The sequence below is a fragment of the Labeo rohita genome, chromosome 19 (assembly GCF_022985175.1).
Source record: "Labeo rohita strain BAU-BD-2019 chromosome 19, IGBB_LRoh.1.0, whole genome shotgun sequence".
NCBI lineage: Eukaryota > Metazoa > Chordata > Actinopteri > Cypriniformes > Cyprinidae > Labeo > Labeo rohita.
The window spans coordinates 13,499,180-13,513,190 of record NC_066887.1 but is presented as its reverse complement, the minus strand read 5'-3'; the positions used below and the strand labels follow the sequence as shown (position 1 = coordinate 13,513,190).

Genomic DNA, 14,011 nt, shown 5'->3' with positions numbered 1-14,011 from the left:
GCTGAATAAATAAGCTTTCCATTGATGTATGGTTTGGCCGAGATACAACTATTTTAATATATGGAATCTGAGGGTGCAAAAAAAAAATGAAAATATTGAGAAAATCACCTTTAAAGTTGTCAGTAGGAATTTTACAAAAAATCTTCATGAAACCTGATCTTTACTTAATATCCTAATGATTTTTGGCATAAAAAAAAAAAAATCAACAATTATGACCCATACAATGTATTTTTGGCTATTGCTACAAATATACCCCAGCGACTTAAGACTTGAACTTGTAGAAGTGTGTGCAAAAAAAGAGTTCACACTATAATGTTCTGTGTTCATTCACAGCATTCACAGTTTCAGTGAGTTGGCCAAAAGAGAGAATGGTTTGATTCACACCGACAGATTGTGATTATCTAAATGAACGTTTCACATGTTTATGCATCTAAGTCTGGGTAATTCAAGTTTACAAAAGTGGTTTTGCTTACTTCCCCACAAAATAAACAGACTTAACTATCTGCCCAAACGTCAACGTTATACACTTGCATTGTACACCTCAGCTTGTTTTATGGAAAGATCACAACTAGCTCTCACGTGGTTAGCTAAACTAGTTGAAGAAAGCCACATGCATCTAAAAATAGCCTCACGCTCGCTGTTTTTATCAGATTGTACATGATTGGCTGAAGTATGAATAAGCATTTTGTGTCACAGGTTTTATAAAAGCATATGGAGCTCACATTTGGTAGTGCACACATGCTTGGTTTGATGTAAAAAACTATTGCAGGCCTCTCTCCAGCTGTCACTTTTATAGACATTGTAATTTACTGTTATCAATTTATCAGTGAGTGATCTCAACATCGTCTAAAATTGTTGCCAGCCCCAAACCATAACCATTCGAAAAGAATCGACTCAAAATCTATAGACTGACAATATAAAGAGGTCAAAATGCATATAGCATGTGTTAACCATACTATGCCATATAGGTGGGAGGAGATCAAAGTTGCAGATCAAAGGTAAATCTGAAACCATAATGCTCATATAGTTGCCAGTGAACACATGGGCAGAAGGATGCATGTCTGAGACAGATATTTCACACAGCAAGTCAAAGAAAAGCATGTTATCTTACATTTAGGCATCTGAAACAACAACTAATGCTTGTCTAGCTGTAGATATTATCATTTTGTAGTCTTCAGATTGGTAGAGCTGCTCTTGGACTTTATTCCTAAACAATCCTTCAGATGGGATGGATGTGGTAGATGAAGATAAAGACCACTTCTTTCCTTCTGTGGTAACATCTCTAACATCTGCGTAATGGTCTAACAGGCCTCAGGATCAGGGAAAACACCAAAAGCAGCATGTGGTGGTTTAAGCCTTTGATTATAAAAACATGCACACGTCTGCTCTTCCTTTGACTGCGAATAAGAATAGATCCAATGTTCCACTTTGTGTCACTGAACATAATATGTTTGATATAATTTCGCCTCCAGCCCAGCTGTATAAACCTTAGGATGGACCTTAGCATACTATGAAAAATTAAACCGGTTTCTTTCCCCAAAGGTGCTCGGACAAGTTTTTATGATGGGAAGAGTGTTTGTAGGGTAATTCCATGTAAATGTCAACCTTACCATGAACAAAATAAAGTTTTTACCAAAGGTTTTTACTATACTGATAGCACAGATGTCAGCATTAAAGCATTTTTTCTTTATGATTTTTAGAGCATGATTTTTCATAGTCTGGTAAGTGCTATTTTCAGGCTTTTCACATCCATAAAAGTACATATTCCTTATGAATAGCCACATCAAAATTAAAATATAGTAATTTTAATTTGCAAAAATCTTACAAAGAATGTAGTCTCTCCATTTTTTTCACATCCATAATACATTATTACTTCCCTTTTTTAACAGAAAACTTGTGCATAGACTGATATTGTTCTGATGTTTAGACTCTATTAAACAAGGGTTTATTAAAATATAAACAGATGGTTCAGTATATTGGGAACACATAGATTTTCTAAGCATTTATATGTCACTTAACGCAAAATGTTGCATCCATAACGCTGGATTTGCCCTTTACACATATCATATGAAGCTGAAGTGTGAATTTTCATGTTAAAATATTTTAAAACCGTCGGCGCCGATAGCCTTGTGGGCAGTGCGCAACATAGAGCGCCTTCGTGCTATGGGCATCCTGAGTTCGAATCCCGGCTTCAGGACCTTTCCCGATCTCACCCCCTTCTCTCTCTCCCACTTTGCTTCATAATAAAGGCAAAAAGAATAAAAATAAACCTTTTTAAAAAAAAATCTTAAAACCTAGCAAAGTAAATATAAAGATGTGTTGTGACAACAAAGATTTGACAAATTAGGAAAACAACTGTCTGTTTAAAGTCTGTGTAAAGGCAGTTCAGAGAAGATTTCTAAACACATAATAAATGTATTGCTAAAAAAACAGTACACAGACTGTGAACTGAATAGAAGGTTTCCACTTACGACAAAATCAGATCAGTTACTTGGATGTGCGGCCATATTGGCGATACTCTGATGTAAACAACAGCATGGATTGCATGATTAATGTACTACTGCATTCGTTGTTCTGCTAATTTATGCTGTTTAAACCACAGAATAACCATGTGGAAGCTGCTAAATCATATAGAGAAGGACTTCAGGAAAAGGTGCAAGGTTTTGATGAACTGAAGTTAATAGGTGGTAAAGATATGTACAAGCAGTATTATTAAGATACTAGCCTATTTCACCTACCTGATCGGAAATTATAAGAACAAACACAAATGTTTGACTCAAAAAAATTCTTGCCCTGAAAATCCTGATTCATTTTGGCCAACCACAAACGCCTTTTGTTCCTCAGACAGTTGTTTGCACTCTTTTCCTTGATATGTTATAACTTTTGGCAGTCTAGAGTACTCCAAATGTTTTTCCCGGTCCGATTAGTACAGCCCAAAAACATTACAATAATTGACCAATTTTAGCAGCAATGATCAGCAAAATAGGCAAGTTTTGTTCGGTTCAGTGGCATTGTTTACATTCAGTGCTGCCAATATGACCGATAGATGACGCATCGTGAAAACACTCCATAATAAATAGCGCGCATTAGCATGAGTTGTTCACTCGCTCAATTGCGAGTTACTTTCATTACCATTAGTTACTACACCCTACAGTTTTCTAGCGAGCTATACCCTTGTTACGTAAATGCATATTACCTGGTTGCGATAATTTACAAAACAGCTCGGTCATCTGTTTAGGTTGTAGCGGTATTTGACAGGTGAGAGAGACGCTAGCTTTTTTAAAGATTTTGATAACTTATTTTATTACTTGGCATTTTTTTATCATTCAAATTTGGCTGGGTGGATAATAACACATTTTTCTGTGGTGTGACAAACTCAGAACACTTTAAAATTATGAGCATATTGGTGTGATACTATTTTCCACACAGTTTTATACATCAACCAATTTATATACCGCTTCCGCTTATTTTGTTCTGTATAGACACTGTAAATAAGAAGGAGAGAGTCATGTTCAGACTGAAGTCTTGGTGAAGTAGCTAGAGTTGACACCCTTTTATTTAAAAAAGCCGCAAAAACACAAGCAACGCTATTTAAAAAGCATCACAGTCACATCTCATGTCTCTGAGTGACAGATCGCCAAATTAAAATACTGTCTGGTTAGAACTTAGAAGAAACAAGTATTTGATCTGCAATTAAATGAGTCATGTTTTAAATTAAAGGATGAATAATAGACCCCCATTAAAGCTATTTTCTGTGTGATTAGTAAAAACATTTCCTACAGTGCTTCCATATAGTTTTCCAATTAATCTCAACTGTGGCATGACCTAACTGTCCTGACATTTCCATTATACTCAAATTGCTTGCAGGTTGCATTCACTTAATGTGAGACAGTAAACTTTAAGACTATTTAACATTACAAAAATGTTGCTATGTTGCTACTTTTCAGCACAGTTTAAATGGAGAAAACGGACAAATGCGCCAAGGCCATTTTCACACCTTTGAATAAACAGGTATGTTTATAATTTGACTATATTTCGGCAGGCATTTGTGTCTTTGCGAATTTCAAGATTGATGGCTTTCAAGGGTTCAGTCAGAGCAAAGTGAACTTTGAAGATGCTGTCAGTCATATAATGTGTGAGAGTTATGACTCTTACCGTACAAGGGAAAGAGAGCATGTACTTAGGAGCATGCATTGGAAAGGCACATTTAAACACTTTTCCCATTTGAGGAAGCAGATGTGTTCCAGATGTGTTCCGACAAATCATAAATAAGCCTGAAACAAAAACGGGTGCATTGCAGTACTGCCAGCACTTATCACTGAGTGAATATGCGCACAAATACAGAGTATTTAGATTCATTCTCTCTGTCTGCATCTATATTGGTCTAGGAATCTTATGCATCAAAGAATGAGCTTGGCTCATCTGCTAAATGGAGAAAGATTCTCAGTATTAGAAACATCCTAATAATACAGTTTTTATACAGCAGCACCCACTCTGAGATATTTCTTCCAAAGCAGATATTTCATTAAAATTAGAAAACGGAAAAGGAAGTTTAAATATAGTGCTTTTGCATTAAAAATTACTTGTTTTTAAACTCAACTAACATTAGTATTCAAGTAATATCACTTTGGTGTTGTGAATGAACAATACTGCACTTAAATGTGTGTGTTTAAAGGCATAGTTCACACTAAAATTAAAATTCTGTCATTATTTACTTTCTGTTATGTCTAAACAAAATGATATACTGTTATTTTGTCTGCGCTGAGTAAATCATACCCAGAATTTTGAGCAGAATTGCCATTTTTGGGTGACAAATTGCTTTCAGACAATAATTCTACTAAGCTTAAGAAGTTTGCAAACAGAGCCACGTATGCATGGTGAGTGATGCAGGGTTTAGTTAGTAGTTTATGGCAGACAGGTGGAACTCTGTTTGAGCCAACAATCTGTTTTCTCTTCATCATCTGAGATTTGGCCTGTGTCATTCTGTTCAATTTATCAACAGTGTTTCTGTCTCGACAGGGACTCAGACTTTAGGAAACATCTCAAGTGTTTGGAACCGATACTGTACTTGATGAGGGCTTCTGGAAATTTGATACAAATTTCCAAAATTTGAGGTAACATGCTTACTTTACTACATACTGTGTAATTGATTGTAGTGAATAATTAGATGGTAATATTGTGATCAGTGTATAACAGAGAACATTTAACCTAGAGTCAACCCATAGCCTTGACGTACACAGTGATATTTTCAAGAACGGAAACTTGGCATTTGAAACTTCAAGGCCAGAATAGGTCATCATTTGTGCGTCTAATTATGAATAGTGTGTCTGTGTTGTAGATGTGCTCTTGCGGTGCATTTTTATAGACATGATGTTAGATGGACTGTGGTGTTCACTTCCTGTTTGTGCATATAGTGAGCCCAGTCTTGTAGGTTGTAGGTTTAAATATCAGTATAAAAGCCATTGTCTTTTGCATGATCTTCTAAACATTGTGTTTGCCACTGGAAACATTAAGGTCTATGATTAAATCTTTTGCAGTGGTGGAAAGAGTACTGAAAATTTATACTCAATTACAAGTACTGTTACATTGCTGAAATTATACTCAATTACAAGTAAAAGTATTAGTGTTAAAAAGTACTTAAGTAAAAGTACAAATTACTCTTCATAAAAACTACTCAGAGTACTAATTACTTTTTAGCTATTGATTTTTTTAGCTATTTGAATTATTTTTTATTGAATTATCAATAATTGCTGAATCAGACAAGATCCAGACAATAAAACACATTTAACAAAACACATTTAAAGATACTATAAGCACTTTTGAAACTCTGTAAACAGCATTAACTGAACTGTCAAGTGTGGTTTATATACAAATCACAGAACAACACCCCTAAACATATAAATATATATATATATATATATATATAAAATAAATAAAACAACGTCACAAATATGAAGTTGTAAGTTTTCTTACCATTATGTGTTTTAACTTATCCCAGTGCCGTGGGATAACAAACAACTGGGCAAGGTCCTTATTACAAGGACCTTACATACTAACATATTATATCATAAGTTTACCTTCTGAACCTTTTGTTCAGTTTCAGCAGAAGCTGATTTTCAACGTTCTATCCGGCTTCTTTTAGATGTGAACAGTAGACCAGAACAGCTAAAAAACCGTTCACATGCAGCTGAGGCCGGCAGAGCTGTTTAACTTCATAGACAGCTTCTTGATGGAATTATACAAATTGAATTATAGGTCAATCAGCCTATATATATTTTCCATTCATTACATAACACTTACAATACGGAAAAAAACAGTATGCCTTACTAATATATATTTAAGATATTAAAACAAGTACACAGTAAGCAATGAAATAAGAACAAATAAACAAATTAGGAATTAATTAATTAATACAGTCTGTATTACAATGATGATGGATTTACATGTTCCAGGGTTACCAACTTTGAAGTTCAGCTTGGCCTCTTTGCATTGGAATTTAAAACCCTCTATTTAAACTTAAATACTACACTAATTTTAATATAAGTAACATATATTAAGCCATTAATGGACCATAATTATTGGACATATAGTATTTAGTACTAAATGATCTCCTTAAAATATTAAAGGAATATTATTGAACTAAAATATAGAACATTTATTTAACATTTATTTAAAATAGTTACACTGTATGGTCACATTATAAGTAAGCAATACCTGAGGGTTAAATACAAGAAAACCATATTTACCCCTTACGAAAATTAACCATGGTTTTATTATAGTAAAAGTGTAGTAACCATATTTTTTGGCGCATTGATTACCATTTGTATAACCGTAGTTTTTCTACAAATACCATGGTTAAACTATGGTTAGTGTAGCAAGACCATGGTTAATTTGTGGTTACCACAGTTTAACTATAGTAACCGTGTTTTTTTTTTTTTTTTTTTTGTAGTAAAGGGTTGCCTCTCCATCACTCTCCAGAATAAAATTACACTGTAAACGTCATCGATGTAAAAATCAATGCATAATATGCTGTAATGTTTACCAAAAACTGCTGCAAATGCCTGTATAGTAAAGCTGTCGTCTCTATCCTACTGAAACACATTGAAATACACTGTCAACGCTGGTTTGTTTTGAGAGCTTCATGAATCACGTGACTGCGTGGCGGCGACGCCGGCGAGATCAAAGCTTGTCGCAGCTCTGATTTTTCAATGGCTCTGGCATTAACAAAAGCGCTACATTTTACGATTTACGCCACATTACGTGCGTCAAAACGGTGTTTATCTTTTGAATTTAGTATTAAAACTTACAACATTTGAAAGCTGTTTAAAATCGCAAGCGGGGTTGCCAATTTGGCGTGAGATTTACAAGGGCAGAGTGAGAGCCTGAGACAGAGCCTGAAAGCGTGTGTCTCACGCCAAATGCGTGAGAGTTGGCAACCCTGTAATGTTCTAGTGATGATTATCTTATCAATAGCGCGCCGCAATTATTTTACAAAAACAATGTTTTGCTATTGTGAGTATAAAGACTACATAAATATATACAAATAAAAATCTCCGTGTGTCAATCAATAACTTATTGACTGTACGATGACGGTCAGCTCAAGTAAATCTGCAGTAGCCGGAACTTGCTTTTCGGTTCAAATAATGTACCAGGCTTTTCATTGGTCCGTTAAGATTAGATATTTTTATTGGCTACCGAAATGCCGGTCAGTGGGTGGTTGAAATATTAATTCAAATTAACGTTACAGTACTCCGTAACGAATTGTGATTTTAAAAATAACGAAGTAAATTACTTAGCTTAATTTGTACTCAAGTACAAGTAAAATTACAGATTTAAAATTATACTCATGAAAGTACAAATACCCCAAAAATGTACTTAATTACAGTAACGTGAGTAGTTGTAATTCGTTACCTCCACCACTGATCTTTTGGTATTTAGTCAGTAGTTATGACAGAAGAACATGATATGACTCTAACAGATGTGGCATAATTCATTTTAATAGGAGAGTCTGTAAAATGCAGATTGTGAGTAATCAATGACCTGCTGTGATAAGAGGGTTGGTTTACCTGGATGGACGTCATCATGACCACATTTCAGTAAATTACACTGAAAAAAAGAAATTTCTGTTATCTTCAAATGAAGTAACGAATGAAAATACTGTTATGAAATAACCTTAAGGCAGCAACCCATGTAAATCTTTACTTTGGAAGTATCAGAGACAAGTTTCCACATAAACCTTTATATGACTTATTTTCCATTTGGCAATGCTGTCACATAACCGGAAGCATGCAGACAAGACATTGAACTGGCTCTATTTTTACACGGGATAAATAAATTGTGAAAAATTTTCCATCGCTGATGCTTTCCACAAACAGCCATTTCCCTTTGAGATCTCTTAATCTATCAAAATGCCAGAATCCTGTTCGCAAAGCAGGGACTGCAAAAACATACAATACAAAAAAAAAAAAAAAACTGAGCATCAGTAAAATATTAGTCAGGATGCAATATTGGTCTACACTAAACTATTTTTTAGGAAAATGGACTATAAATCAAATTAGTTGCATAACGTAATGACGCATGTAGTTTAGCTACTAGATTGAATGCATCAGTAAAGAAAATAAATTATGCTTGCTTTCAGGGAATTGGATGATTAAAAAATGTTATTACAGCAGGGTATCAAGTCACAGCAGTATCTGAGTCTGAACTTGTTGCTAAGCCACAGTTATGGATTTCCAAAATTTAAGTCCGGTTTGACGTTAGCCATGCTTATGTGTACAGAAGGTTGCTGAGGAAAAAATGATGACGATTAATACATATACAGTCACCAACTTTTTATTTGCACACTCAGTAATTGTTTCATTGACCAGTTTGACTGATATCCTCAAATATATCACGACATCTAGTGGCGCTGGTATAGTATTACACAAAAGAAAATGTTTTCTGTGACAAATATCAGTGTAGAAATGCACTTCTGCTCTACATCAAATCATCATCGTCGACATTCTTAGTCTGACGTGAATAATTTATTCCACCACGGTGTCCAGCGACACCATGTGGCACTTCTGAACAATTATAGCAAATTATGATCTAAAAAAAAAAATAGTATGACATTATTAAAATGTTAATAATTATATTATTAATTCATAGAAGTATTTACTTAGTATCCAAATGTATAGTAGTAACTCTGTATTCTATCCAACTTTTTCTTCAATGCGGAAGTAAGCTTATGGGTGAGACTTCCAGCTCATATGAACGGTTTGGTTAGCATTGTTTGTAGCAGACTTCTCTTTGTGTCAGGGCAACATTTCAGTGAACAAGAACTGAATATAAAGTTATATAAATTGTAGAGACATGATTGTCTTTTTTGCTATATTTCGCTAAAGAAAACGGTTCCAAACAAATGTATGTCTCTCTAGCAACACACAGTGGTGTTTCTAAATCTGGTGAGTCTATGATTCCCTGATCCATTCATAAAAAACATTGTTCCTGAATAAATCAGTGGTTTTAAAGGGGTCATCGGATGCAAAGTTCACTTTTGCATGTTGCTTGAACATTAATGTGTGTTGGCAGTGTATGTACACATCTACCCTATAATGATACAAATCAATGCAGTGGTTTTTAATTCATCTGTAAAAATAATATCCCCTTTTTCAAATCGAGCCATTCTCAGATGCCTGTCGGTGTGGCGTCACACCAACAGAGGCCGCTCCCACGATAGTTGATTGACATGAGCGTCTTACCTCAGACCTGTCAGCTGTAACAGTCCGACCTCCATTGTTTCGACGCCGGAGCTGGGATGTCAGTTAGACAAGAATATCTCAGACTGAGCGATTGAGGTATTGTGTTGCTGGATGTAATAATGAACATAGTGGTTGTGCACCTCCCGATCTACATAAACAATCTCTCAGAGCACATCTTATCACTCCACAGAGAGAAGAGAGGGGTGGGGTGAGCAGAGCTTATTTGCATTTAAAGGAATAATCCATCAGAATGGGTTGATTTTTGCAGAGCTCATTTTGACAAGGTAAAAAGGGTGTTGTTTTACAGTACCATTGAGAATTTTTAACCAAAGTATATTATAGACTTTTCATTAAGACCCTAAAGAATCTACTTGTGGAAAATGGGCATCCGATGACCCCTTTAAAAGAACTGATTGAATGACTCAGCGACTCGATTATTATAGCAGTGACTTGTCGCCACCTACTGTCAGGTCTAATTTTATTTTCATATTTAGACATCATAGAAACAGAGCGCTATCCTTTGACTTTGTATTGTGGGAAGCTGTCTCGTTGTAATTTCTGACTTAACAAAAAACAGAGTCATATGACACACTGAGCTCTACTTTTGTCCTTAAATGCTCATTTTTCGGGGTCGACAGCTTATAAAAACGTAGTTCTGGGTTATTAGCTAGTTTCCTGTACACCTTGTCACATAGCAGCTTTTAGACATTGTTCTGTTTTTTTGTTATAAGCCAGAAATGACAAGGAGGCAGCTTCCCACAATACAAAATCAATGGAGAGTGTTTTTCCCCCGGTTGGCGTTTACATTAATCTCATAACATTATTTATTCAATTTGTAAGTGCAGTGTAAATGCATGTACAAGTGCTAGAATTAAAAAAATTCATGTTGCACGCAAGTTTCTTTATCGCTTTAACGTGTAAAACTTTAAGTAGTCTTGTATTTACATATCGATGTTCAAGATACAGATAATTCTATGATTCATATCAAATATCTTTAGAAACATGAATTCTGACCACAAATAATAAACAGCAATAGACTGGACCACGTAATGCATTTTTTGAATTGTGTTCTAATCCCATTAGTTATGACATCACATTTAGAACGTCTCACCTAGGTCTGGAACTTTCTCATTTTGTGGGTTGAAGTTTCGGAGTACTGACTGATTAATTGCTTTCTGGCTATTATTGAGTGACAAATATTGTTGAAATGGGACTACTTTCACAACTGAAAGAAATGTTTGAGAAGAAGTGTGGGCAAGAACCGTGTGTTCTTCTCAAAAACACCACTAACAAGGCGGATAACCATCCTCCTCATCGGCCTGATGAGGCGCCTGTTGTTGCTGGTCGTGCTGATGGAGGAAAGGAGGCAGAGAGAGAGGTGAAAAAGAAAAAGAAGAGCTTCTGGAGGTGGCCCGCTCTCCACTTTCCTTGCCGTAAAGCCGCTAAGTATGATCTGGCTGAGGCTGAGAATAAGTACCAGGCTGAAGCCGGGTCATATCGAACATTTACCGATGGTAAAAATCACATCATGCCATGTTTTAATTTTAGGCTGATTCATTTATTACTTTCCCAACACTGTTGTCATTATCACACCAAACATTTTAGAGTGTTTTTAATCCGAGCATGATCTGAGAATAGCTTTATTAGGTGTCATTACCAAACCAGTCAGTATGTTAGAACTTAAAGAAATCTATTCACATTTTTTAAAGAAGTGTTATTTTAATATGTCAAGTTAAATGTGCCCCAAAATGATTAACTACTCTAATTTGAGTATGTGATATTTTACTGATGTATTTGATTTTGTTCATATTAAAGCTCCAGCTTCTAAAGTCCACCCTGCTGCTGAGGAACAGCTGGAGCAGGACATCCCAGACAAAGGTAAGAACAATACATTCATGAGAATTAGAAAAGTTATTATGAATTATAAACATCATCATATTATAAGTCATGAAAACTTGTGTTTTACATTAACTCATTAAAATAAGTAAAGCAACTTTTTTAAATAAGCTGTATTACAACATTCAAATCATTTTAAGTCAGTTTAATGTAGTTTAATTTGTAAGTGACCTAAACACCATAAGGTAATTGTGCTTAAAATTTAAGGCAGCAAATTTTTTACAGTGAAATGTATATATAAAATTGCATTTTGTAAATACTTACTGCAATTGTTCATCTTTTAATAGGCCACATCCGCAGCAATTATAAAATCGGCCTAAAACTTGGTCAAGGAGGATATGGCTTTGTCTACGAAGGGACTCGCTGCAAGGATGGACTTGAGGTTTAATTTTTTTCCGTACAAAACTTTGCATATCTCTTCAAAATTATTGTCTGGACTGATACGACCTATGTGAACATGCTAATTGTGATATTTTTGTTTTGTTAATCAGGTGGCTGTGAAATTTTCAGTGAAGTCCCCTAACATGGCATACATCAGAGTGGTGAGTATGTTACTCTCTATGTTACTGCTTCTCAGTCACTGTTTTCAATTTAGAACATCTTATATTAATATTAATCACAGACTACAACTGTTCTGATTTGTGGACTAAGTCATTATTTTTGGAAACATCTCCATTTGTAAGTTGCTTTGGATAAAAGCATCTGCTAAATGACTAAATGTTAAATCTAGGCATCACATCTCTGTTTCTTCAGCCTGATCATCCCAAAGTTGTCCCCATGGAAATAGGCCTGACACTCATGGCCAATAAGAGCCCCAGAAGTCCTCAGATCATAAAGCTTCTGGACTGGGAGGACAACGAAGACCATTACATCATGGTCATGGAGCGGCCCATGCCCTGCGTGGACTTGAAAAGCTTTGTAAAGCTCCACGGAGAGAGTCTTGATGAGGGGACAGCACGAAAGGTCATGCGGCAGGTCATCAAAGCTGCTAATGTTTGCATCACACGTGGTGTCTTTCATCGGGACATCAAGATGGAGAACCTACTGGTGAACCAGAACACCATGGCGGTGAAACTGATTGACTTCGGGTGTGGTGCGCAAATGAAGAAATCTGGCTACGAAGTCTTTAGTGGTACGAACTGCTTTGTTAATTACCTCACAGAATTGGATCCTATATAGTCAACATGATGTGGAAATGTATTAAATGGACAAAATCTCTTTCCTCCAGGCACAAAAGCATACTGTCCACCAGAGGTCACCGTGAACGGGAGATACCACGCAAAGCCGACAACAGTGTGGTCGCTAGGGATCCTCCTGTTCATGATGGCATGTGGATATTATCCCACAGGCTACGACCTGGAACTGATCAGTAAGAGGAGATGGACCAGACCTGGCCTGTCACAAGGTAAGATCATCTTCAAAGAAGGACAATCTGTATTCTAAATCACACGAAGAACGACCTACAGCTTAAAAGAGAGCAGGTGTAAAGAATAAGCTAAATCATAAAAAAATAAATCAAATGCCTCAAATGTTTGCACAGAATGCTGCCAGATGATTTCTTCATGTCTGCAGTCTGATCCACAGCAGAGGATCGACCTGGAGAAGATGCATCTCCATGACTGGTTTAAGGTACAAGACTAAGATGAGCTAAATGTTTTTTATTGTCGTTTCTGGTTTGGTTTGATCAAATCAAATTAGCTCTAAATGTAATGTATTTAGACTATTAATGCTGATTTATTTTTATCAGGTCATGGAGTAAGACATGAAGAACCTTAGAAAACAACACCTGTCACAGGCTTTGCGTCTGGTGGGCTGATATGAGTGGCTTTTCCATCCCTCCACTCACACCTTAGCATCTTCCGGGGCCGGCATGTCCTGGTAGAGTCTGGCGCCTCAAATTGAAGCAGCAATACCTGGATCTGGCAGTCCTGCTTGCTTAGAGATGTCTAAATAATAGTTATTTATATAGTCTTTTAGGAAAAGTGTAAGTTAAGAGTTTGAGCTGTGTATAAGTGTATAAGATAATTTAAAAAGATAATTGTATAAGAATTTATGTCATGTATAAAATGTGTAATAAAAAATGTATAATAAAATGTATAAGAGAGTTTTCCTTGTTTTTTGACATGCCTGAGTCATATTAGAGGATATGTTAGGACATCTAACATAGAAGGTGCACACGGTATATAATGGATCATACGGGTTGTGGACTTTTAGTGGTTTTTCAGTTGTATTGACCCTATTCGCAGGAATCATGTGAATTACTTGCGGATTGTTGTGATGCTTTTATCAGCTGTTTTGACTCTTAGCTCTCACTCACTGAACTGCAGAAGATCCATTGGTGAGCAGGTGATGCTAAATTTCTGCAAATTTTGTTT

General features: G+C 35.8%; 1 protein-coding gene across 1 annotated transcript; it reads left to right on the top strand.

Moving 5' to 3' along the window:
- Window positions 1-11,530: 11,530 nt before the first annotated feature.
- Window positions 11,531-13,689, top strand: LOC127182274 (serine/threonine-protein kinase pim-3). Its single transcript, XM_051137454.1, has 7 exons — window positions 11,531-11,618; window positions 11,924-12,018; window positions 12,128-12,178; window positions 12,390-12,768; window positions 12,865-13,041; window positions 13,177-13,265; window positions 13,384-13,689. The coding sequence occupies exons 3-7, from the start codon at window positions 12,161-12,163 to the stop codon at window positions 13,393-13,395; spliced, it is 675 nt and encodes a 224-aa protein (XP_050993411.1). The 5' UTR covers window positions 11,531-11,618; window positions 11,924-12,018; window positions 12,128-12,160; the 3' UTR covers window positions 13,396-13,689.
- Window positions 13,690-14,011: the final 322 nt, after the last annotated feature.